This window comes from Lipotes vexillifer, unplaced genomic scaffold (assembly GCF_000442215.2).
Source record: "Lipotes vexillifer unplaced genomic scaffold, Lipotes_vexillifer_v1.1 scaffold365, whole genome shotgun sequence".
Lineage (NCBI taxonomy): Eukaryota > Metazoa > Chordata > Mammalia > Artiodactyla > Lipotidae > Lipotes > Lipotes vexillifer.
In genome coordinates, this window is record NW_006781263.1 from 1,242,283 (window position 1) to 1,268,342 (window position 26,060).

At 46.1% G+C, this 26,060-nt stretch overlaps 1 protein-coding gene across 1 annotated transcript in view; it reads right to left on the reverse strand.

Moving 5' to 3' along the window:
- Positions 1-26,060, reverse strand: part of RALGAPA2 (Ral GTPase activating protein catalytic subunit alpha 2) — a 284,753-nt gene that overhangs the window by 49,855 nt on the left and 208,838 nt on the right. The window contains exon 37 of the mRNA XM_007454538.1: positions 25,710-25,837. Within this exon, the coding sequence (XP_007454600.1) occupies positions 25,710-25,837 (128 nt within the window). The remainder of the gene's footprint in view (positions 1-25,709; positions 25,838-26,060) is intronic.

Here is a 26,060-nt window from a genome sequence, read left to right on the forward strand (position 1 = left end):
CCCCTGCATCGGCAGGCGGACTCGCAACCACTGCACCACCAGGGAAGCCCGCAGGCGGATTCTTAACCACTGCACCAGCAGGGCAGTCCACAGGTAGGTATTTTTTTGTTTTTTAAATCAAGATTAAACCCCAGGTCTTAGTTTGTAAAAGATGTTTTAAATAAATGAACATAGCTAGGTTCATACCTTTTGTTGTATTTATCAAATTTATCAGGTCTTTGAATAGGTGCTCACAAAACACCTCTAAATCCAGACAGAATTTTATAATATACTAAAAATAAAAGGTAATGAATTATTTGGTTTTTTTTGAAGAGTTTTTGATGTGGACCATTTTTAAAGTCTTTATTGAATTTGTTACAATATTGCTTCTGTTTTATGTTTTGTTTTTTTCGGCCACAAGGCATGTGGGATCTTAGCTCCTGACAAGGGATCGAACCTGCAACCCCTGCATTGGAAGGCGAAGTCTTAACCACTGGACCGCCAGGGAAGTCTCAAGGTAATGAAGTTTTAAAAATGTTTTACTTGAGTCTTACCATTTTCCCAGAAGAAATGGATTCAGGTTTTATTCTGTTACTTTTAATAAAATCTATGCTACAAAGTTTCTTAGGCAATTCCATAAAACAGAGATACTGGAAAACAGTATTGACATTTTTGGTATTTGGGCATTTCTCTAACTTTAATCTCAGAAGGGGAAATCTCAAACTAACAAGTATATTTTCACTGCACTGAAAGGAAATAGAGCTTTTATGTGTGTTTTTTTACTCTCTCCGAAGAGCAAGAAACTATAAAAATTGATTAATAATTTACTTACTCAAAAAGCGATCTGCCTTTGGGTTTATGAATATATAATGAAAGAAAAAGTAAATGTGCTTTCAAGTCCAGACTAACAGAAGTGAGTGAGTCCACAGCCAGCACCAAGCACGGCGGGCTTTCTAGAATCTCACCAGGGGAACCTGGAACGTAGGTCCCATTCAACAACCTGAGAAGACAGAGAGCTTTTCACAGGCAATGAGCACATGACGAAGTTCATTAATTAAACAGTGCGGGTGGAGCAGATGGATGCTACCTACGCTCCAACGACGCTAAATTGGGACAGAGGTTTGTAGTCCTTAATGAGGCTCCATAAAATGAATGATTACATAGGAATCACAAGTAAACAAGCCTGCCCAAGCGCTGGATTATCAGGCAACAAGTCCTGCAACATGGTAATGAGAAGACCAGTGTGAGTGCAAGTATCTGATACACAAAACCTCTGAGGTCATTCAAGCCCAGCTTGTCCCTGGAGGCTGAGGAAAGCAGTCTGGTCTACAAAGGGTTAAGCACGAAATGACAGTGGTGCAATACTACGAAAATGCCTGGTCATGGGAATGAAGGGAACAGAACACTTTCTGTCACATATTCAGTGCATTATTGAGAATGAGACACTCAAGTTTCCTTTTATCTTTATAGAAAAACAGAGATGCAAAATGTCGGGTGTTTGGGCTAGCAGCTATCCAGAAAATGTGGGCATTAAGATTATTTTTTTAATGATACTTTTTTCCATATCACTAATTAATTCTTTACTTTTTCAGCTCTGTCAAACTCTCAACTTTTTTTTTTTCCTTTTAGGGTCCTAATTAGCCTTTGCTGCACATGGACTTGTATATCAACTCAAAAGATATTTTTTGTAATCATGGGTAGAATATAAATTATTTTCATGGGAAAAATTTGCTCTAAATATATTGTTACTGTCTGGAACATAAAATTTTGAAACTAAGAATATATTTCTTTAGAATGATCTACAGTACTATGTTTTCCAATGTAGACAATATAATCTCATTAACAGAAACTGAAGGTCACAGCAGTTAACGGGGACCCCTGCTTCTGTCACCACGGCCCCCACTGGGATGCCCCATGTCATGGTGCTGGGCCCTTACTTCTTTGATTTTCTCTTTCTCAGGACACATGACCTTTACTGCAAATTAAAACTTATTTTTGAAAGAGGTAGAATATAAATAGAGTCAACATATAGAAATAAATGTCTTGCTTGCAAGACCCAATATCACCTTGATAGAACTGTGTTCTCAATCATTTATCAAGGCAAAAGCACAGTAAGTCATGCCAATCAGGTCCTTGTTTTGAGCTAGACTCTGTTGTGAGATAGGTCACTGAGGATATTTACACTTAATGTTTTCTTTGCTTTTTAATTTGGAAGCCACATGTACTTAGGTACAAGGGATGTACATAAGGTATCAGAATGGGTCCATTCGAATTTATGATAGTTTTGTTGTCATCTTTATTCCATAATATCAAGATTTAAAGGGCTAAGACCTTTTGTTAACAATAATGATGAAATAGGCTAAAACTGAGTGGAACTACTTTGCTTTTTAAAAGCGATATACTTTCCCCCCCCAGTTTTACTGAGAAATAATCGGTATACATCACGGTACAAGTTTAAGGCATACAGTGTGACAGTTTAATTTACATGTATTGTGAAATGATTATCACAAAGGTCCAGCTAACATCCATCTTTTTATACAGATAAAAGAAAAAGAAAAAAAGGAAAAGAAAAAACTTTCTCCTTGTGATGAGAGCTTTTAAGATTTACTCTCTTAGCAACTTTCAAATATACAACATAATATTTTTAACTATAGTCACCATGCTGTACACTACATCCATTGAACTTATTTATCTCATAACTGAAAGTTTGTTCCTTTGACCACCTTCCTCCAATTCCCCCTCCGCCCACCCCCTGCCTTTGTTAATAAGTCTGATTTCTTTTTGTACGAGTTTTTTTTTCTTTTTCTTTTTTTTAAGAGTCCACCTGAAAGTGAGATCATATAGTATTTGTCTTTCTCTATCCAACTTATTTCACTTAGCATAATGCCTTCAGAGTCCATCCGTGTTGTCATAAATGGTAGAATTTTTTCGTTTTTAAAAGGCTAAGTAAGACTTCCCTGGTGGCGCAGTGGTTAAGAATCTGCCTGCCAACGCAGGGGACACGGGTTTGAGCCCTGGTCTGGAAAGATCCCGCATGCTGCGGAGCAACTAAGCCCGTGTACCACAACTACTGAAGCCCACGCGCCTAGAGCCCGTGCTCCGCAACAAGAGAAGCCACTGCAATGAGAAGCCCGCGCTCCGCAACAAGAGAAGCCACTGCAATGAGAAGCCCGCGCATTGCAGCGAAGAGTAGCCCCCGCTCGCCGCAACTAGAGAAAGCCCGCGCACAGCAACGAAGACCCAGAGCGGCCAAAATAAAATAAATAAATAAATAAATAAAATAAATTTAAAACAAATCTTAAAAAAAAAGGCTGAGTAACATTCCATTGTGTGTGTATATACAGATATATATGCCACCACTTCTTTATCCACTCATCCATCGATGGACACTTGGGTTGTTTCCATGCCTTGGCTGTTGTGAATAGTGCTGCTATGAACATGGGGATACATGTATCTTTTTGAGTTAGTGTTTTTATTTCCTCTGGATGTATTCCCAGAAGGAGAACTGCTAGATGATATGGTAGTTCTATTTTTAATTTTTTGAAGATCAAAGCTACATAATTTTGATGGCCTCCTGTTCTTAGGTCAAAAGTGTGGACCACTGAGAAACAGCAGGGAGGCCTTAGAGTCAGGTTGGCCTGGGCTCCCATCCTGGCCCTGCCCAGGCTGTGGGGCCTTTGCCAAGACTCCTGCATCTCCAGCTTCACTCTCTCCGTCTGTGTGGCTGGATGAACACGCCCCTATTCTGCAGGGCTGTCACTAAGAGCGGAACAGTGGACCAGTGGTCCTCATCTTATGCACCTTTGATCAGGCTGTGCTTCTGCACATTACCTACCGCTGTCCCAAACTGCCCTCTGGTTCTGCATACGCTTCTGGTCCCTCAGCTGGTGGGAGAACATTTTATTGGTCACCTGCAGATACAAACTACTGACCAACAGTTCAGTCTTAGCAGTGTCCCTGTTTCTATCCCTATGCAATTATTTGGATATTCCATTGCATTGCACCCACATTTCATAAAAATGAGTGGAAACAGGAAAAAAACGGAAGTGCTGACAAACATGGCTCTCAAACTCCAGGCAGTAGAAGCAAAACTGGAAATCCTTTCTTTGGTAAACTCAAGGGAAATATTTTTAAAACTTCAGTACCTGTTTAGTTTTAATTTCACTGTCATGGTGAATTTTTAAGTGTCTAATGAATTTTTGGGTTCACAGAATACACACCAGCTCATTTCCAATGGTGAGGGCAAGAATGCTAGAAACACGCTAGAAAAACCACATCAAATACTAAGATCTAGAAAGCGAAGCACATTTAGGAAGTTTATATACTCTGCTTCATTTTCTGAAAACAGAATGCCTTTTATAGGAAGTCAGATGCACATCTGAATTCCCATCTGTAGAAAAGAAAGCAAAAATTTTGGATTTCAAATATAACCAAAAGGAAATATTAATAAAGAGAATACGAGTCTCCAGTCCCCTCCCCCAAAGAAATCTTTTGGGGCTGCAAGAAGTAATCAATTAAAGAAAAACTGTATTATCCTCCTAGGGTGAAGTTCCTTTAAAAATTCATGCATTCGCCAAATTCTGATTGCAAAAGCTCTCATGTGCCAGACTGACTACAAAACACTCAGTGATTCAGTCCATAATTAGAAACTGTCTAATCATTTCTGTTGGCCATTCTTGACTCTGAAATGTTTAAATAAAATGTTCCATGAAGGATTATTTGTAAAAGAACCAATATTTTGATCATTAATTCGAAGGGGGTCCTGATTGTACAAATGCAAATAACTTCCTTATTTTAGTACATAAAATCTCAGATTACATTTAGACATCTATTAGCACAACTGATCCTAAATAATTTAGTAGGAACATTTTTTAGACTATCCCCACATATTTATATTATGGTTTGAAAAAACGTTCTAATGTAAATTTACAATCTAAATTTGTTTTGGTAGAATTTGATTATTTAAATGAGCTGTGCATTTTGTACACTAGAGACCGCAATACCATATTCGACAAAAGAACCAACATTCTCTTGTGACTTAGAGACATTCTAATGTGGAATGCTCCATACACAGAGTCGATACAGGATCAGCCATAGTTTCTATGGAACTTTTAAATGAGAAAGTTAATTTAGAAACAGTTTCTAGTGTTCTACCAATATGGTGCCTTCGGACTGGTTTTCTAATAAACAGCTTAAAAAAAACCAATCAACCAAACTGTTAAGACTCTTCCATTGTGAGAAAGGAACAGAATTTAAGCTTAAAAATTCCCTTTCTCTGGAGGAAAGCAAAAAAGTCCAGAAATTTAAAATTAACCTCAACCCAAAGCAAAGCAAGACATTCAGATGCTTTCAGTAAGTGTAACACATTTTACATAGCGGTCCAGAAGCCACCTTTCTAGAGCTTTGCAACTGAAGACTTTTTAGCCGCAGGGGTTAAAAGCGTGGGTGTGGAAGTCAGCTTTTGTCTGAAAAATTAGCAATGCTATGAGTCATCGTGCATTAGCAGCAGAAGAGTTGTGCATCTTGTACAAATCCAGACACCATATGCCATGCGAAGGCCTATTACTTTATTCGGTGCCACCGCTGACAGGCAGCCACGTGGGTATCCCCAGTGGAAAGGCTGTCTCCTCTGGCGGCGAGGACAGGGACCCAGTGAGCTGAACACATCCAACATTGTGCGGAGCAGCAGAACAGCTGGTAAGCCAGCCAGCTCCACGGCCGGCCGCGCGCGGATGCTAATGAGCCTGGCCTGGCGACAATGCCGGCCTTCAGAGGGGCGACAGCGGCATCCTGTGTCTCCACAACAGCCTCGAGAGCGAGTCTGCTCTCTCATGCCTTCAGTCTCATTAAAACATAATCCTGGTGTTTGTGGTTTATCAAAATCAGTTTTAAGTCGCAGTTTAGAAATCCACCCGACACACCCGACGTGCTCTACAAAGTTGCACTGAAATGTGTGCACGATTCCACGGGCATCTTTAGGGACCGCGGGGAGTGGCGGCAGCCACTGTGGGGTCCAGGTCCTGGCTCACCACTAACACAACTGCGTGGCCTCGGGCGTGTTAGTTAACCTCTCTGGGCCTCGGTGCCCTCAACTACATTTTCAAATAAAATCAGATACATAACAGACTATACTAAATAAGACACTGTATTATGTTTGCATAATGTACTAAAGCGGGATGATAACTGTACCTTCCGCACAGCATTGCTGTAAGGACCAAATGATGGTACATATGTGTGACGTTGGTAGTGCCTGGGACAGAGCAAGGGGGGGAGCTCTTCCTGGAACCAAGGCGGCAGTTGCTTCCCCTCCTAGCTGTGTTTTTCCCGACGTCTAATGCAGCAGCGCATCCCGTTATCAGGGGTTGGAAGGCAACTGGCAGACGCGGCAAGATGGGTTGGCAGTGAAGAGGGGAGTAGGGGTGGAGCCCTGGGGACCCCGTGTGATGACTGGTGATGGGTGGGCATGCCCTCCCAGTGGCATGTGGGGTCCCCAGACCACTAAGTTCCCTGAAGGTTCCAGGTTTCCTGAAAGCTCAGTTCTGCCAGAGGTGTTTACTCCTTCCTTTGATCAAGTCCCCTGACTCCTAGTCGCCCACCAAATGCCAGGTGCGAGGCCCCTCCTAGGGACGCCTTCCACTCTGGGCTCCGGGCTGAATTCCGGCAGAGCCATTAGGAAGCTATACCCCTCTCTTCCCTGATGTTTTCCACACTCATCAAGGAGCCGTGAGGATGGGTCCTGGTACCCTGCCTTCCACTTGTGACCTTCAGCAAGAGCACAGGAAATGGCCAACGGATATTTTGTTGAACGAGTAACCTGATGAAAACGACTGCGTTTTAGGCTTGTCATGTTCAGACTTGGGGCCTGGGAGTGTGGATGAGATGCTCAGAATCTGTTGATCACTTTTTCAGCAAGATTTTTTTTTTTTTAAAAAGCTCTTAAGTAGAAGACATTTAATGGACAGATCAGCTCCAGCAGCAAATGCACTTCCGTCTCTATTTCCTAGGGTTGGGGGTATGTAAATACGATGAGGGAACTGCCTGGTACTCAGAGCAAACCTGGTTTCCCCCGAGTCTTCCTGCAAGTCAGCCAGCTCAGGGGGTCTCCCAAGGTGACGTCGGTACTTTCTGAAAAATAGAAAGCACGCGTTTGCCCATGGCGTGCAGATCTGTGACAAGACCTGCCGCAGAGTTTCAGAAGCTATAAAGACTGAAATAAGGATTCATGCCAGGAGAGTTAAATTTAAGGATGTACAGTGATAAATATCCTAAGGAACTCCATGTGAAATACGGTGTGGAACTCATTGATGAGTTCAAGCATGTTTTAATTTGGAAAGCTGCATTCCTGGAGGAAGTCTCTGTCCTCTCTGACTGGCAGCAGCAGCATACCCTGGGCTCTGCCCGCCACCGTGGCTGCTCCTTGAAGGTGGGGCTGACACAGCAGTCAGTGCTGTACCTGGTTCAAATTCGTTATCTCCCGTCTATTTGCTGTCTTTACATCCAGCCCTTAATTTCTGTAGCATCCAGAACTCCACAGACAAAATCAGGATAACTAGATATGGAAGTAAGGGCTGCAAGGGGCTCTTTCTGACTTCCCGCTGCTTCCGGAGGATGCACAGTCAGCAGCAGGTCAACAGCCAGTCCCCGGGCGGGGGGTCCTGAGGCATCAGCAGTCCTGGAAGAGCCGGGCCTTCAACCCTCAGCTTTTCTCTTGGTCACAGCCATTCAGAGATGGGAGTGACACACAATGTTCATTATCTTCTAATGATCTTTTGTGGAAAAGCAGTTGCTGGAATAAGAATGCTCTTTACTCACTGGGATTTTAAAGATTAAAAAAAGAAAACTTTAACATTTAAAAAATACCCAGAGGGCTTTCCTGGTGGCGCAGTGGTTAAGAATCCGCCTGCCAATGCAGGGGACACGGGTTTGAGCCCTGGTCTGGAAAGATCCCGCATGCTGCGGAGCAACTAAGCCCGTGAGCCACAACTACTGAGCCTGCGCTCTAGAGCCTGCGAGGTCACAACTACTGAGCCCACGTGCCACAACTACTGAAGCCCACGCGCCTAGAGCCCATGCTCCACAACGAGAAAAGCCACCGCAGTGAGAAGCCCACGCACCGCAACGAAGAGTAGCCCCCGCTCGCCGTAGAGAAGGCCCACACGCAGCAACGAAGACCCAACACAGCCAAAAACTAAAAAAAAGAAAAGAAAATCTTTAGCTGTGTTTTTCAAAGGAAAAAAAAAAAAGAAAAAAAAATACCCACGATAGAAATATTACAGCACAAGGCTCAAGACCAGACAACACACTCCAGGATGCAGTCATGATCCAGAGCAGCAGAGAGAGAGCTAGTAGAGTTTGGGAAGGGGGCGAAATGTGTGTCTGAAATTCACATACACATGCCCCCAGCAGCCCACGACCTTGATAAGCTTCAGCGGAATGCAGATCCATGGGCGAGAGTATACGGAGCGCACATGCCACGTAGAATGTGGTCCTAGGAAGGATGCTGTGAATCTGAGCCACAAGCTGTGGCCTCCACAGTCCCAGGACTGTCACCTGAGCGCCTCCTCGCATGACCTGCCGCAGGCTGCCTCTTATTAGAGCTATCGACCCTCTCGCAGAAGGGTCTCGCTGTGCACAAGGAAGGTGAGCGGCAGAGCAGACAGCTCCGGTATTGACCGGCGCAGCCTGGGGCTGCGCTTCCAGACAAAGGTCAGCGCTCCTTCACGGCACCTGGAAGAGTTCCTGTGCCGTGTGCATCGGGGCACACGGAGTGGGGGCGGGGGAGCCGGGCCAAACGCCAGGGCCTGGGGCCACCTCCTCTCGTGTCGGCTGTCACAGTACCTCTCAGAGAAGCCGAGGATGCCAAGTAAAATCTTGGGATTTATAAAAAACATGGCAACGGAAGCCTAGGATGGGCATTTGTACATTCCTTCAAGGCAGACAGACCAGGGCCACAGAGAACTGCCAGAGGCCACGTCCAGAAGCTGTCAGAGCAATGTGCACGTTCCTCGAGAATGTCCCTCCAACATCTGAGAGGTTCGCCAAAGCCAGGAGGACAACTCTTATTAGAAAACACAAAAACCTTTTCTGCACTCCAGGTTGATCTCCCCCCCCCCACTTAGAGCAGAACATTTAAAAATTGGCCCAAACTGACATTCTCCTTAAGGGCATCTCAATGATATAAATGGCTTTGAAAATATTTTTGTGAAGACAAACGTCCACAGGCATAAAGACATAAAATCACCTACAAAACTCAAGTAAAATTATGATGTCCTTCACAATTCGTGATTCTTGGAGTCCATATAAAATTAAATAAAGGATTAATGAGAGCAGATTAAAATGAAAATAAGGAGCCCAAAGATATTAAGCTAAGAACTAAATGAACCCATTAAATGTGTGTTTCTGTGGACAGGAAAGCAGAATGAACTCAGTTTTATTGCTTTTATGATTAAATTCTTTGGATCAAGAGGTCATTTATAATCATTTATCTCTCTTTGGGATCCATTATAAGTCATTTCCTCCTTGTCAGCATAAAGACATCTAGTGTCATGAAATAGATGGTACTAGAGTCCACTTTCCCCTATTAGAAATTCCTTAAAGTGTTTGCATTTCAGATTTTAATTATCTAACACCTCCTGAGTTCTTATCAGGTCGGATGCCAGAGACTAAAAGACCAAGAAGATGTGGTCTTTGCCCAGCGTGGGGGGCAGGTGCATCAGGACGCACCCTGGCCCAGGTGGTCAGACCACACTTTCTGTGGAAGCCAGGAGGGGGTGCCTGCTGGCCGCCCCCCTCCCTGCATGGCAGGCTACTGCTGCCCTCGGCAGGTTGACCCTCCTCCCTTGAGTCTGGGCTGGCCTGGGGACCTGCCTTGGCCAACAGCTCCGGGACTTCCAAAGTTAGATGGTGAAAAACCTCGTGCCTTCCCCTGCCTGGGTCTCTGGGAGCCCTGGGCAGCCATGTGTTCAGTCTGGTTGCTGGGAGGTCACTCTGCTGTGAGGCGATCCCAGCCTGCCAAGCGGGGAGGCTGCCAGAGAGTGAGGATGCCTGGCCGGCCCGCAGCTGGTCCAGCTGTGCCAGCGCAGGCACCAGGCCCGTGTGCGAACCACCCAGCTGAGCCCAGCCAGGCTGACGGACGCGCAAGTTCCCCTCCACTACCACCCTTTCAAGCCTCTGCAGGTGACCTGACTTTATCCCGCGGGCCTCCAAAGCGAGAGGACGGGCTAGGACTTGTATTAAAACTCTAAAATTCTGCTAAAATTAAAATCTTTTGATCTAAAATTGAGAAGGAAATTCAGCTTCACTGAGATTTAACACACCTCCTGAGTGAGGCACTCTTCCTGCCCTAGCATCTGCAGTCGACCAGGTCAGGACTGGTCCTGAGGGTGAGCCGGGCGGGTCTGAGCTCGGCTCCCTCATTCACCACACTGGGCTGTATCACGGTTCACACGACCCTCCATGATGAAGTTTTGAATTTTTTTTTTTTTTTGGCCATGCTGCACGGCATGCGGGATCTTAGTTTTCCGACCAGGGGTCGAACCCACGCCCGCTGCAGTGGAAGTGCGGAGTCCTAACCACGGGACCGAAGTCCCCGAAGTTTTGAATTTTATTCTTACAGAGTAACACCCCTCCCATCTAGTGTATGGAGGCAGGGCAGGAGATGCAAATCTTTCATACCATGTGATGGTTTGATCTTTATGTCCCAGGAAAGTTCTTATAAAAGCTCTTGAACACAAAGATGAATTACTCATCTTTCTTTTTGATGGAAAGACAAATGTTCTAAATTTGGCAACCTTTTCTGTGATGACAAGGGGCTGAATTTATTTATTCAACAATTATTTACAGAACAAAATGTGGATGCTGTGACAGGTGGGGAGGCCACACCCAGGGCTGGTATTCACCTGGAGAGTGCCCGCATGGGTGGCGTCCTGGCCTGCGCCCCACTGGTGCCCTCGAGGTCCCTGAGGTTGGATATTTCAACCCTCGGAAGCTTCAGTGAACACAAAAGACAAAACCCCTGCCCTCACGTGCAGGGGTGGGACGTGAGACAAATGAGTAAAGTGAATTAGTAAATTTACATAGTAAATAGGGTGCAGGTGAGCACAGGAGGGTTTGGAGGTGTGTGCACAGGCGGAGGAGGTCCTGGTGCGGGGGGAGGCTGAGCCAGTGGACATCTGGAGAACAGCGCTCTTGGCCCAGGGCACTGGGCACTCAGGCCTCGCGGGAGGACTCTGGCCTTGACTCTGAGTGAGGTGGAGCCCCTGGAGAGTGTGGGCAGGGCCGCCACTGTGGTCTGACCCACATTTTAGCAGGCTGGTTGAGTGCAGACTGGGGCAGACGCGGGGCAGAAGCCAGACACAGTCAGGAGGCTGTGCTTGGCAGTACAGCCTTAGCTGTTACCCCAGGGAAAAGGGGGAAGTAATTGGAGGCTTCTGAACTGTGACACACTCTCATTTCTATTTTAGAGGAAAACTCTGGCTGCTGGTGAGTTTTCCAGGGAGACAGGGACTGGCTGTGGCACCAGCCCAGGGAGAGATGAGTGATGAGGACACCCAGCCTGGGGTGGGGTGAAGCAGCCGGATTGGGGTTATGTTTTGTGGATTGATTCATTTTATATATATTTCATTCCATACAACCTTACGATAATCTGCCTGTGGGGAATTACTACCCTCATTTTACAGATAAGGAAACTGATCGAGGTAAAGATACTTGTTAAAAGCCAAAGAACTTTCCACTGAAACCGAAACCCGAGGTCTGTGTGAGGCCAGCCCCCAGGCATCACCTGCTAGTTTGAGCACGACATCAAAAAGACGCACTGGACAATACACCTGGCCCTGGTAGGAACATCGCTGCTGAGGAGGGAAGAGAATGTCCCCAAAAGAAAGCTTCTTAGAAAGAATCGAGACTTGACCGGGAGGGTCCACTGTGATGCTCAGGGATACTGTCCAACACGAGAGCTAGCAACAGTTTTTAAATGTGCCTTCTCAAAAAAAAAAAAAAAGGTTACTCTCCTACTGAGTTGTCATCAGTGGAACTTTGGTTAAACAACTGGTCTAATGACAAACCCACCGAGGAAACTGGGGGACCCCAGTACGTGAACCTCACGGTCGGTCGCTCAAGCAGCTTGGGGACACCCCCAAAGCACAGCTGATCTGCCACCCTGCGTACTCCTGACGGCCAAAAGTGCAATAATTGGGGCAAATGAATCCAGGAAAAGGAGTGATTGAAGAGGATGGACATTTATCTCAGAGGAAGCCAATAAATTAAAAGGAAAGCACATCCCATCCTGATCTGAGCTGAAACCAACAGTTAGAGAAGTCTGAAATTCCACAAAAGGTAGGGCAGTTTATGTGTGGTGTTTATGCACAAATACATAAGCATTTGGGGGACAAAGTTACAGCACAAGAACACAGAAATAATCTGTTTCCTTCATTAAGATAATTTAAATGCTGTTTTCTGATGTAGACTTCTGATGTGCACATATGTGGTTATATGCAGAGAATGTTTATCCTGTCAGAGAGGCGTAAATTCTATTCTCCCCAATTAATGAGTAGACAGTATTTCCAAGACATTCAAAAGAGGCTCTCCTTTACTCAAAGGGGTCAAAAATCCTCTGAAAATATTCCTTAAACTTAAAACAAATTTCCATTTCTTCCTCATATTAAAACCTCATATTGATTTCTTGGGAGTATGAATTCAATTTATCTCAGTTCAGTTCATATCATTTTAAAAATGTGAAGGAAACACACATCCTACTTATTTTCTCCCAGCCAAGCTGAACTCTCCTCAGGAAGAACAGCATGGATTGTCACCCTCTGGGAGAAAGTTCTGGTTCTCGGGTGTCGAAGGCAGAACACAATGGTGAGTGGCAGAGGCTCCCATCAAGTCTTTGCCTCCTTTAAATTCCACTGAGGATGGCAGTTTGGATGGAGACCCCAAAATCTATTCTGTCCATCTGTTTTATTATTCTTAGAACAACTGTCAAAAGTTGCCCAGGGATCAAGTTGCAAACATACTAATTTGCCTTTGAAAAGTAGGCCCTGGGGGAGTTCTGGAACTCTGCTTATAAATTCAGAATCCCATCAGCGCTCAGGCCTGCTTCCCTTTGTGGAGGTATGAGCCTGCACTTCCAGGCTCACAGCTGCCTCCAAGCCAGGATGTGCCCATAGACTCACATCCCACTTCATAGGCAAATGAAGGCAGAACCAAAGGGACTTGGCATCTTAAGGGCTGGCTTAAGATGACTAGCAGACCCCATTTTTTAGGAGGCAGCCTCTACATCGACCACGGATGGATTAAGGACGAAAGCTTTGCACTGGAGAATTTAAATGGGTGGACACAGCAGAGGGACACGTTTGGTGCTCTTTTACATCCTAGGACTGAATTAGGAAGCTCAGAGACTGGAATGAAGCATTAGAAGAAATAAGCTGAAGAAAGAGAAATATCATAAACCACTAAATACTGTATAGTTTCATTTTTGTGATTCTGATGAAAATGATGAGAAGATCATTTGGACGTCTGTGATACGAGACGTGTTTCTGTAAGTAATAACGAGCAATGTTCAAGGAGGCGTCAGGTTAAAATACTGTGGCGTTTTGAACTGAGGCAGCTGTGTATTTCTCAAGTTAAAGGCATGTGCAAAATACAACACAGAGTCCATCGTGATCACGGTGGAGGAGGGAGTGGTGCAGGCACTGGCGCTGATCCTCAGAGCTTCCACCTCCCCCCACTGGCCCCAAGGGTCTCTGTCAAGCCTCAGGGAATAAAGTCAAAATGCTTTCCAAGCACAGGACCCCAGAAACATTCGAAGCACAGCATCCACAGTACTCATTTTAGGGACTTCCCTGGTGGCGCAGTGGTTAAGAATCTGCCCACCAATGCTGAGGACACGGGTTCGATCCCTGGTCTGGGAAGATCCCACATGCCGCGGAGCAACTAAGCCCGTGCGCCACAACTACTGAGCCTGCGCTCTAGAGCCTGCGAGCCACAACTACTGAGCCCACAGGCCACAACTACTGAAGCCCGTGTGCCACAACTACTGAAGCCCGCGTGCCTAGAGCCCGTGCTCCGTAACAAGAGAAGCCACCACAACGAGAAGCCTGCACACTGCAATGAAGAGTAGCCCGTCTGTGGCAACCAGAGGAAGCCCGTGCACAGCAACGGGGATGCAATGCAGACATAAATAAATAAATAAATAAATAAATTTATTTATTTATTTTTTAAAAACAAAGTACTCATTCCACAGAGTGAACTAGAAAGGACACCGTTTCAAGGCTAACATGATGGCATCTAGGTTGTTCTCACCCACAGATTACCAAAGGACTATCCCGCTTTGATTAAAAAATTTACTGGAGTGTGTTGCAAATTACTCCAGTGCTGAAACCTGCTGGGACCTCACTGCAGACACTAAGGCAGACGGGCCCAGAAGGAGTCACCATTTGGACTTGCTGCTCCGTCCTTCTTTGGCTTTGCACAATCTCTTATTATAACAAGACATGTGTTATTATCCTTTTTGGAGATGTAAATAATAGAAAGTCTCACTTTCGAATATATTGCTTACAACTACAGAGTCAACTTAACGTTCTGGGATGCTGTTTATGGCATGATGTTCCTTTTAAAATGGGACCGATAATTAGTAAACTGAAATCTGATTCATGTTGGATTAAGAGGTTCTGATGTCTCGCTGTGCTGTATTATTTCAGTCTGTGGGCACTGGAAGAGACTGTCCTTAGGAAGCTCCTGTCTTCCCCTCTCCAAGATGGGAGGATGAAATTAAAACCCTGATTTTTTTCAAAAAAGAAGTTCAGTTTGGATGCAACAGTTTATAATGTAGGATTCAGTTTTTTCTCACTCTGTTGTTTTCTCACTTTGAAGCTGAAACCAATGAATTGACTATTGGAGAGAGAATAAAATTGACTAGAAATAAAAGTCTTCTTCCAGGGACTTCCCTGGAGGTCCAGTGGTTAAGACTCTGCACTTCCAGTGCAGGGAGCATGGGTTCGATCCCTGGTTGGGGTACTAAGATCCCACATGCTGCACGGTGAGGCCAAAAATTTTTTTTTAATTAAAAAAAAAAAAAAAGTCTTCCTCCCAAAACGCCAAGGGTGAGCCCCTTGGTTCTGGCAGAGGGACTTGACGTGTTAGATGGCTCAGGCGGGGTCAGCTCTCACCAAGCTCAAGCACAGAATTCTGAGACCCAGGAGACCTTCTCTGAAAGGTACAGATATCAAAGGCTATGAAAATGACTACTGGATAATACATGAAGGAAAAATTTTAAATTAATACCACTTTGTGTTCTTTACAGTTAAGATAAGGGATACCTCTTGTTGTTTCGCTAGGATTATAAAAAGACCTGTAACGGCCAAAATTTTTTCCATGCTCCATGGCAAGAAGAGTCCATATTTCTTCCTCACCCGCATTTTAAAATTCATACTCTTGTTTGCCTACTGCTGAAGACTGTGGCAGAATCAGGAATAATGGCTCCCTTGAAGCTGTGCCAGTCCCCAAATAACCATCCGGATGCTAAGGAAACCTTGTCATCTATGGAATGACCTTTCGCTCTTTGGATATTCAGACACTAATAAATGTGAAATGCCCAGAAATCCTAGCAGCACTATGAAAAAGGTGGGTAGGGGTCAGCAAATACCCTCTTGCCTGCTTTTGCCAGGATGACCATTTCCACTTTTCTAACATCTTTCTAACAGCAAAATGTATTTGGGAACAACAGTGGAATTTGTATCATCATGACCAAATGATTACAGTGCAAACCGAGGTTCTTGCGGGGCCCAGCAGGCTTCTGGTCCCTATGGAAACGCAACTCAATATTGTCCTCCACTCAGCTGGAGGACAGGCGGCCAGGCTTTTGTGCTTGGTGAGATTTCTTCCACAACCTTCCAGCACCAGCCCCTAGTGCTTCCTCCGGACTCTTTTCTAATTGAGATGCAAATTAATCTCTCTGGCTGATTACACTTCCCTTAAAGCTACTGACACACGCAGCTGTAACCAGTTTGCAGACTCCCCAACAAGTGACTTCAGCTGACAGCCTTGCCCACGCGGCCTGGCCAGTGGCTGAGGCTGGACTGCAAGGGCCTCCCCGGGGCTCACAACAACCCTCCGACTACGTCCCTGTCCCTAGGATTTAGAAACAGACTCTGAGGCCTGCGTTATTTAAGGTCTCCAGACTGAAGGGCCACTCCCCTCCCCGCAGACCCGGGCTTTCCTGACTGTGCCTTTCCCCCTTTCCTTCCTACTTCCTTCCCAGCTGCCGTTCTCTGACCTTAACACTGTTTGAATCCATCTCTCCCTCTAACTAACTAAACTTACAGCTCTAAGAATGTGGGATTACTGAATAGCCGTCACTTACATTTCATGGCTCTCAATAAAATTCTATTAATTTAAAAATCAAATATGAAGTCGTCATTCTAATTGTCAGGATTTCCACCTAAATGTCCTTCAATAATTTTTTGGGGGTGGTGATGGAAGCATTATTATTTAGAACGCAAAAGAAAAGCAAGATGCTCCAAATACTCTATCGTTCAACATAAAGAAAAATACACACAAAATCCAATTTTTCAGTAAAAATGCTAACATGTTTTTCTCTTGACTACTACCATCTATGTGTTTTTGCCAACGAGATTCACTCAGGAACTGTGCATTGAGCACCTACTATGTGCCAGGCACGCTGTTCCAAGTGTTGGGGATCCGGCTGTAAACTAAACACTCAAAAATGAGCAGAAAGGACTTAAAAATGTATCTATCTATACATAAAGAGATACATACTCTGTTTGTAGAGCTATATTTCTTGGATAATAAAGGTTTTCAATTTTGAAAAAAATGCAGTTTTACCAAATATGAGTTGTTTTTGCCTTCTGCTTTCCAAAATGTTTTTTTAATTAATTAATTAATTAATTTTTTTTTTGGCTACGTTGGGTCTTCGTTGCCGTGCACAGACTTTCTCTAGTTGTGGCAAGCGGGGGCTGCTCTTTGCTGCGGTGTGCAGGCTCCTCATCGTGGTGGCTTCTCTTGTTGTGGAGCACGGGCTCTAGGTGAGTGGGCTTCAGTAGTTGTGGCATGTGGGCTCAGTAGTTGTGGCATGTGGGCTCAGCAGCTGTGGCTGGTAGGCTCTAGGTGCACGGGCTTAGCTGCTCCGCGGCATGTGGGATCTTCCAAGACCAGGGATGGAACCTGTGTAACCTGCATTGGCAGGCAGATTCTTAACTACTGCGCCACTAGGGAAGTTCCTTGTTGTTGTTTTTAAACCAAATCAATCTCTTTCCTACTGCGCCACTAGGGAAGTTCCTTGTTGTTGTTTTTAAACCAAATCAATCCCTTTCCCTCTGTCTCTCCCTTCACACACATACATATTCGTAATGTCCTAGCAGGAATATGTGGGAGGGACAGCAACAGGATGGGGAGCTTCTGGTACAATCAGGAGAGAGAAGAGGCAGGAGGCGGCCGGGTCTGGCAGGGAGCGTGTGGAGGGTGTGCACGGCTGCGGGAGGGGAAGCAACTGGGTCACAGCAGAGACTCGGGGGCAGCCGCTGGGGGCGGAGGCCACCAGCGTGGCCAGGAGGGGAATCCTGGGGGGCAGTCCCATGCCCAAAGGCCCTGCAGCAGGGAGGAACACCCCCTGCAAAGGATGGGATGAGATGGGGCAGCCTAGCCACGGATCTGAGTGAGAAGCAAAGCGGCAGCCTGCTTTCTGCACAGATTGTTAGATTTACACTGACTTTTCCTGAAGGGATGGCTTTTTGTCTAACAGTGATAAGTCACAAATCTGCAGCAAAAACGGAAAAGCAAAGTGGTGTCTTCCTCTCCCTCCTTGAAGGTTCCCCTGCACAAACACGTGCTTCTCACAAGCCTGGTTCCCAGGCCCCAAGGGTGGAGGCAGCACCCCCCCTCCCCCCTGCCCCCACCCAGGGGGCACCTTCTACTCTTGGGAGGGTGGAGCGGTCTCCAGCCTTCATCTGAGCACCTGTGATGCTGAAAAGTACTTGCGAGACCTAACTCCACAGACGGGCGCTTCCACATTTTACAACAGAGGTCTGAAACTCTGATATTTACGGGCGCCAGGCTGGCAGCGTGACAGTAACAACTGCGGTGACACTTATTGGGCTCTCACCCAGGACCAGGCACTATTCCCCCTGCGTGGCCCACTAACCACCTCCTCTCCCTCCGAGGGGGACCAGCTGAGGCTCCGGGCCCCAGCGCCAGGGAGCCGTGGTCCAGGGGGCTGTGGTCAACAGGGGGGCCCGTGGCCAGCGGGTCAGGAGGCTGACTGCTGCCTTTGTTGCCAACAGCAAAGGAGGCCCAGTGGGGTCAGAGGTTCTGACTCTTCAAGAAATATCAGAAGTCTAGATTTTGACATGGCTGACAAACTCAATTTTTATGAGCAATGCTGGAGGCCAGCACAGATCAAAGGAAACCCATCTGGGGGCTGGACTCAGCCTGCAGGCAGCTCGTTTGTGGGCTCTGGTTTTGCATGTTTGCTTTGACATTGAGCTAAAACCTGATTCCCGGCTGTGTCTGTTCACTGCTCCCCATTCTGCAGTCTTGTCTCCTCTTTGAACCCCCGAAGCTCCTGAGACCACTCCTTCCTGGTTTTATGGGCTCCCTGAGCTGTAAGGCCCCTCTGTACCTGCTGCAGGTTGGTGGGGCTCTCTTATGATGTGGTCCTGGAGTGGCAACCCGTTTAAGACGTGACTCGAGGCTGTAGGGGCACAGGGACCGTGCCTTAGCCCCTCCTGGTCGCGTCCCTCATCTCAAATCTGTGCTCCACCACGATCCTCGGGTGTTTGTCGCAGACACCGCCTGCTGCCACGCTGAGCGCCCTCGGCTTGTAGGGACCCAGCTAAACCCAAGGTGTGGCTTTTCAGGCTACGGCCTCGGTCTCATCTGGTTGGTTTGGGTCTGGAAGTCTCGTCTGTTGAGATAATACTCATTTCTGATTTTGCCTTGGGTCAAGTCAGTTAGCCCTCTCAGCTCTCCTTAAAAATGGTATTTATTTTGATAAACAGGTGCTCTAGACCTTTGTGAAAGTTGCTAGATGGAAGAGGGTTTGAGCCAAGCCTTGGCCCACACGGGACCAGAGGCATGGGCCCCAGTTGATCGGTGTCTGTGAATGAATGCATTTAGGTTTGGCTGCAGTGAAGTCACCCAGCTCCCAAGGGCCCAAACCCTCTCCCATCTGCCAGCTGATTATGATACTTTATCTTGTGTTTTACCAAAATTAAGATTTATATTTACAAGCTTTCTCTAATCTCTGAAAATAGTGATCTTATCAAACACCACGAGTGTGTCTGAGATACTTTATTCTATGTGAACTCATTGTTTTCTTGAGGCTCACAAGCTATTTAATATTTATCAAGTCTAACAGTTTTACAAGGGACCCAGGCAACATTCCAAAATTCACCCTTAATTCTATTTGAAAACAAGGAAAATCTTTTCCTGTTTTCAGTTCTGGGTGCCTCCTTAATTTACATGACTTCTGATGAAACAGTTCTTATGGTTCTGAGATCGCTGTTATAAATTTTTCTACAACCTGGGATATGGTTACTTGCAGAGGCCAATCTGGTTTATTATTATTATTATTATTATTGTGTTTTCCGTACTTTGAGTTTTAACTGATACCCAGTGACACTTTTCTGCCACCTCCCAGAGGAAGAAGCTGGAGGACAAGCGGGATGGGGTCCACGGTGAGGGCCTCACGCAGCACCGCTCGGAGCAACCCTCTTAACCCGATGTTCCGCAGACCGCACGCCCTGCGGCTCCACTGGCTGCTCGCCTGGGGCCTCCCTCTTTCCTATCTCACAGAAAGTTTTCCTCTGTCTTCTGAGAGAGGGTCTGATAGCCAAGAATTTATCAAATGCTTGCTGCCTTTATTAGGATGTACCTTGGAGCCGATATCGAGTAGCCGAAGTCCCTATCACAGCTCTCGTTTACCTTCGGGCGGCTCGAAGGTGGATTAGAGAAGCACAGCGCATGCCCCACGTGGACTGCAACTCCCCCCCCCCCACCCCGGCGCATTCTCCATCCCCGGAACTCTGACCCCACCCGGGAACGTTTTCTTTCTCGGAGGTACTGCTGTCATCTGGTATGTTTTTGCCTCTTTCCTGAAGTGATTCTGCTCTGGGTCCTATTTTACCCAGTTCTCCAGGTGAAGACTGGGCACTCTGGTAGCAGTCATGGCTGAGCCCCTGAGGGACAGGCGTCCTGCTTGACTGCCCTGCCGAGGTGACCACCCTCCCCTTCCCTACTCCTCGATTTTCTCCTGTTCTCTCCTTTTCCTCCACCGACCTCTCTCTCTCCCCCTCCTCCCAAGCCTCCTCTTCCAAGGTGATGCTCCAGGGAGTCTGGCCTTAATCCTCTTCCCATTGCCCCCCACACCCACACATGTAGCAGACCCCAGCGCAATCAGTCCACCTGCCTGGTGGAGGCGCCCATCCTCCCCCGATGAGGCCACAGACCAGGCCCTCACTTCTCCTCAGGACCCCTTCCGCTGCCCCTGCAATGCTTTCATCACCTCTATCTTTCCCAGGAGTGTGTGAGCATGTGCACGTGTGTTCATGTATGTGTAGATGTACGCACGCGCGTATGCGCATACACGTGTGCACTCATGTGTATGCGCATACACGTGTTTCTCTGTGCCCGCGTGTGCGTATACACGTGTTTGTGTGTATGCATATACACGTGTGTGTGTGTGTGTGCGCGCACGTGTGTTCGTGTCCGTCCCACACGCTGCCGTACAGAAGCATCTGTGGTTCTCAAACATGATGCGTTTTCCCAGAGCTTGGTCCGAGCAAATGCTGTCTCCTCACTTGGAATATCGTGTTCATATTCCTATGCCGGGCGGCCAGGACAGTGCCTGGCACGTGGGAGAGCACAGAAAATGCTGACAGATGCGTAACTCGCTCTTTGCTGTCCCGTCTGAGTCCTTCTCCTACACTTAAGTGTGTGAAGACAAATGGAGGAACATAAGGTCTTCCCAGGAGAAAGAACCAAAAGTCCAGGGAAGAGGGAAGAAACAGGATGGTTACAGCTTTAGGAAGAGGGGCCACTTCTGAAAGTGTGTAAATTGAGAAGACGACTGAGCAAAGATATGAAGAAGTCATGAGTCTAAGAGAGACGCTCTGGAATCATCACGTCTATCTGCTAACTGAAAATGAAACTAACTTTCACCTGTGAAAGAGTGGTGGCCAACTACCTTCTTGAGGCAGCTGGGTCCTCCCCATCAATGAACACAGTTCCAGGGAGGAGGCGGGGGACGTCACTGAGACCACTGTGTCCCCAGAGGGGACGTGCACTTTCAAAGGCCACCATCTGTGTGGTTCCGGGAGAACCCCTCCTAATGGGCACACCACGGGCCGTGGCAACCTCTCGTGACACAAGCTCTCCGAGCAGGAGCACGGAGCCCTGGCCCGATGGTTCTGGAAACCTCTCTCAGCGGACCATGGTCTGATTTTGGAATCTCGAGTTGGCTTGGGACCTGTACACACCATGTGTGGCAAGTTCCCCATCCACAGCCCTCCAGACACAGGCCTGGGCCCTCTGATTGCCCACGAGGGGCAGGGAAAGCTGATGGCAGGTGAGCTGGCCCTCATCGCTCGGGAGGGCGGGGGCCGCAGGATGAAGGCTCCACTCGATAGACTGGACTTGGCCCCCAGAAGGGGTGACTAGGAAGCCCCCATGGAGGAGGTGACCAGGGACCTGGGAGGCACAGGGGCCCGGCTGAGACGTCACTGAGGGTGCTTTCCAAACATCCCTACCGCCTTCACTTCCTTTTTGGGCCACATAAGACAATGGTATTTTTCAGTCTCCTATGAGCCTTCAACACACACTTGGAACTGTGTGATCGCTTAGCCGAGGGTACCCCAAACGAGAACTCCTCTGATATTGACTTTAAGCTGGAGTTACTGTTTGAGAAAAGATCTCCAAAAGGCAAATTCATTCCAACAACGCCCCCAGTCCTCAGCTTAATAACAAACATTGTATTTTCTTGAACATTACTGAACAAGGTTGACGTAGAAATAGTTAAATATTATACAGGACCGAATCTCAGTGGACAGTATTTGAAGGCAGTTGAGTATCAGTCACTAGCTGGGGTGGGGGGCTGGCTCCCTGGGGAGGCCACGCTCCCCATCTGAACCAGAACTTGCAGTGAACGCAGAAAGGCGGCTACGGTGTCCTAAGAAACATGAACAGCCAAGGAACCCTGTGTGTCCTTAGCTGTGTTACTTCCCTGTATTAGCCAACAATTTAAGAATGATGACATAGAAGGAAAGGGGAAAACGGAACTGTGGTTCCCTTTCCGGTCAGTCCTTCCTGACTTGTCCGTAAACTGAGGGTAAGTTTTAGCGTGTAGGGAGAGTGAAATAAAACCAGGTAAGTTAGTTCTGTGCCGTGTTTCCACCGTCCTAGTCAAAACAAAATATATCCACGTACAAGTTATGAAGTATGAATGGGTGATTTGGGTGATTTCATACATGAGTTAAATGCTTTTACATTTGCATATTAAACAAATAAAACCGTAAGTTAGTTCTGTGCCGTGTTTCCACCGTCCTAGTCAAAACAAAATATATCCACGTACAAGTTATGAAGTATGAATGGGTGATTTGGGTGATTTCATACATGAGTTAAATGCTTTTACATTTGCATATTAAACTGGCACTGCACAATATAAAGAATGAAAAAATTAATGCTAATAATCTAAATTTTTTGTATTTCTTTACTTAAACTGATAATAAATAGCAAATTAAAAAACACCATGACAAGTCAGAGAAAAACTGCAGGAGAATGGAAAAAGCTTTATATTTTAGCATCTTTAAAGGCACTTTCCCTGCTTTTTGAATAAAGGACCCCACATTTTCATTCTGCACTGGGACCCAGAGGTTATACAGCCAACCATGGTTTCAGGGGTGTCCCAGGTATCACTGATCTTCTCAGCCCTTGGGAGGGCTTGCACTCCCTTGGGAGTGGACCCTACACCCACTCCTGACCTCTTCCCCTGGCGTCAGGTGGCTGTGATGCTGTCCTAGGATGTGAACTTTCAAGGTGGCCATGAGGTGAAAGTTAGGGTCCCCTCAGCTCCCCTGGTCCCGCTCAGAAGACCATCTCTGCTGGAAGCTCACTCCTATGGCTGACCACTTGAGAACACTCTGAGTCCCTGTGTTTGCTCTTGTGCCCTCCGCCTGGGACCCACCCCTGCTCCCTGGTGGACAGAGCCTCTCGCATCCCCTCAGCTCGGCCACCAGCTCTCTCCCTGGCCATCTCAGCCCCGTTCCCCAGTTGCCCTGGAACTTGATTAGTTTGCCTCTCTTCTCAGGGTAGCGCAGGGCAAGGACCATGCCTGCCTGCTCCCCGTGGATCTCAAGCTCAGCACTGGGCTGAGTCCACACTGACTGTTTGGTAAATGAATCAGTGCAAGAAGACACCCATGTTAGGATGTGTCAGGTTATTCGGTATTTTTCAAAATTCAAATCTAGGGCTTATCTCAGTGAAGCAGTGAATTCCAGACATTAGCTGCGACACCAACTAGCTCAGACTTTTGCTAAAGCATGTGAGGACCAGGATGTTTTAATAAAATGTTAAAAGAGCAATTCATTATTAATAGCCTAGGCAGATATCTATAAATATTAAAAATTTTTTAAATTAGTAATTTTTTAAAGAACAAAAATACAAACAGTCCCACCTTCCTTTTCTCTTATTTCTTCCACTTCTCCTAACTTTTCTTCTTCTCATACCTTTGGTTTCTAGCCTGAATATTAGCTCTTCTGCAGGCAGAAATGAAGGAATAGAGTAGTTAAGTGATTGCAAAGCTTTCCCCATTAATTACATCTCTATAAATATTTATAATATTTTATTTCTTGTTTCAAGTGATTTATTAGTACCAATTACATCTTCTCAAGGCATAACGCAAAAGAAAAATGTTTAACATTTTATAATGATCAACATAGTAAGTTTTGTTACTTTTTCCTAATTTCTGTACCAAGTCATCCTCCAAGATGTCGACCTGGCTACTTTATGAGTGATTTTGGAATACAGCATTTTCTAACTCACACTGGCATCAGTAGCCCTAAGCCGGCACCCACTTTAGTCAGGTGTGGTTGCTTGGAGAGTTTTTAATGTGATGCTGAATCCTATCCTTTGAACTTTTAAAAATACCGTTTTCCCTTGAACCTGATTATTCTGAAGCCACGTTAATTCTGACTTGAGAAAGCAGTGCCCAACAACGCAGCAAAGCATGGCTCTTGTAACAAGCAGCTCCAGGAGTGGAGAAGGTGGGGTGACAAAAATCCCAGTGGACTCACGCAAGATGGAATTTTCCTGTTTGCAAATGGCTTTTTCATGCCTTGGTCCAACGTCCTTGACTGATAAGTGTCCAGTTCATCATGCAAACCGACAAGCCAATTGCTAAAAAGGATCTTTCTCATTTCTGCCAAGAACCTCTCTCTAAGAGTCTGTGAAATAAAAACGCCACGCGGAAGGCTGAATCGACACCAGCCGTAAGATTAAGTCCAGAGTGCCGTGGAGATCACTGCACAGAACGCTTTCTCCCAAACACCACCACCACCGGACAAAGCAGGAGGGAACAGGCCAAGGGGATAATGCTGCCCAGGCCCCCGGGGAGGGACCAGATGGGACCTAATAGCTCTTTTCTACTACTAATTTCTATGATAATTCCGAGTTGCCACATGGCATATGTACTTTTTTTTTTTAACCTAAAGACAGAGTATCTGTCAATGAAGTGACCAGGATTTTAATGAAAGGTATTTTTCATGAACTGTATCTATTCACACGTTATATTTCTCACCCACCCCTCACCCCCACTCTCCAGCAACATGTCACTGATGGCAAGGTTGCGAGAAGTGCAGAGACGGAGGTCAAACACAATACGCTTATCATCATTACCAATACTAATTAGAAACAGAGATCCTGAGTTTTATTAGGAGGTCAGATGCCTTTCGCGGCGACTTTTTTTTTTTTTTTTTTGCAGTGATTTTATGAAGTTGCCTTAATTTCTTTTTCTTATGGTCAGGGGTCAGGCCTGAATTTAAAGATGACAGCATGCCAACTAATGTTGGAGAAAAAACAATTACACTAGTGAAATTTCTTCTGTTTTTAGAGAGAAGACCAGAAATGAGAGAAGGAGATATTAATGACTTGGGAAAATGACAAAAGGAATTCCAGCCATTCTTACTGATGAGTTCAAGTACAACTTTGTTGAGGGTGTCTTTCCCTGTCCTCCCGACCAGACGCAATGTCCCCCTCCCCCGACCTCCTGGAACACCATTTGTGCTTCTCTGGTGGCACTTGCCGTGTTCTTTGATTAATTAGCGTCATTTCTGGTAGGCACTTGGAGTGACCCCGTTGCATTTTCTCAGCACCCCACCTTACACACAACAGACTGCAGCAAACAGGGAGGCAGGAGGGCACCAAACTTGGGGAGAAATACCCCAGGAGGAATGAGCATCTTGTCATAGGCACCACTTCTTAGCATAAACATATGTGACTTGATTATGAAAATCAACTCTTCTAAGTTTGATGTAGCACAAAATTATTATATTTAATATAAACTAAGGCATGGTATGAAAATCACAGTTTTCTTCAACCCAGATTGAAAAAAATTCCCTCTTCCCTCTTCCACCCAGTTGTTAAGACTTACCTCTTGCGAGAAGGTGCCTGGAAGCTGGATGCTGGGACGGTTAATACATTACACACTTAGCGCAAAAAGATACAAGCTCTGGTAGAGGGGGATGAGGCACTTCACGGCCCTGCTGGCGTTGATGCAAGTGGCGCAGATAAGGCTTGGCAGGAGCTGCCCACTCACGATTGCTCCATCAAACAGGGGCCCAAAAAACGGAACCTGTTGATTCAAGACAAAACAAAACCAAAAACAAAAAACAAAAAAACAAAACCACTTAATTAAAAAAAAAAAAAAAGCCAGTAAGAGTCAAACCAAAGACATGAGAACAGCTGCTTGATGTCTCGGACCTGTCACAACTGCACAGGCTGCCACCCACAGACTGGATGCTAGACCTGGACCCAGTTCCAAGGCTTTCGGATCAAGCCAAGCAGGATTGTTCCAC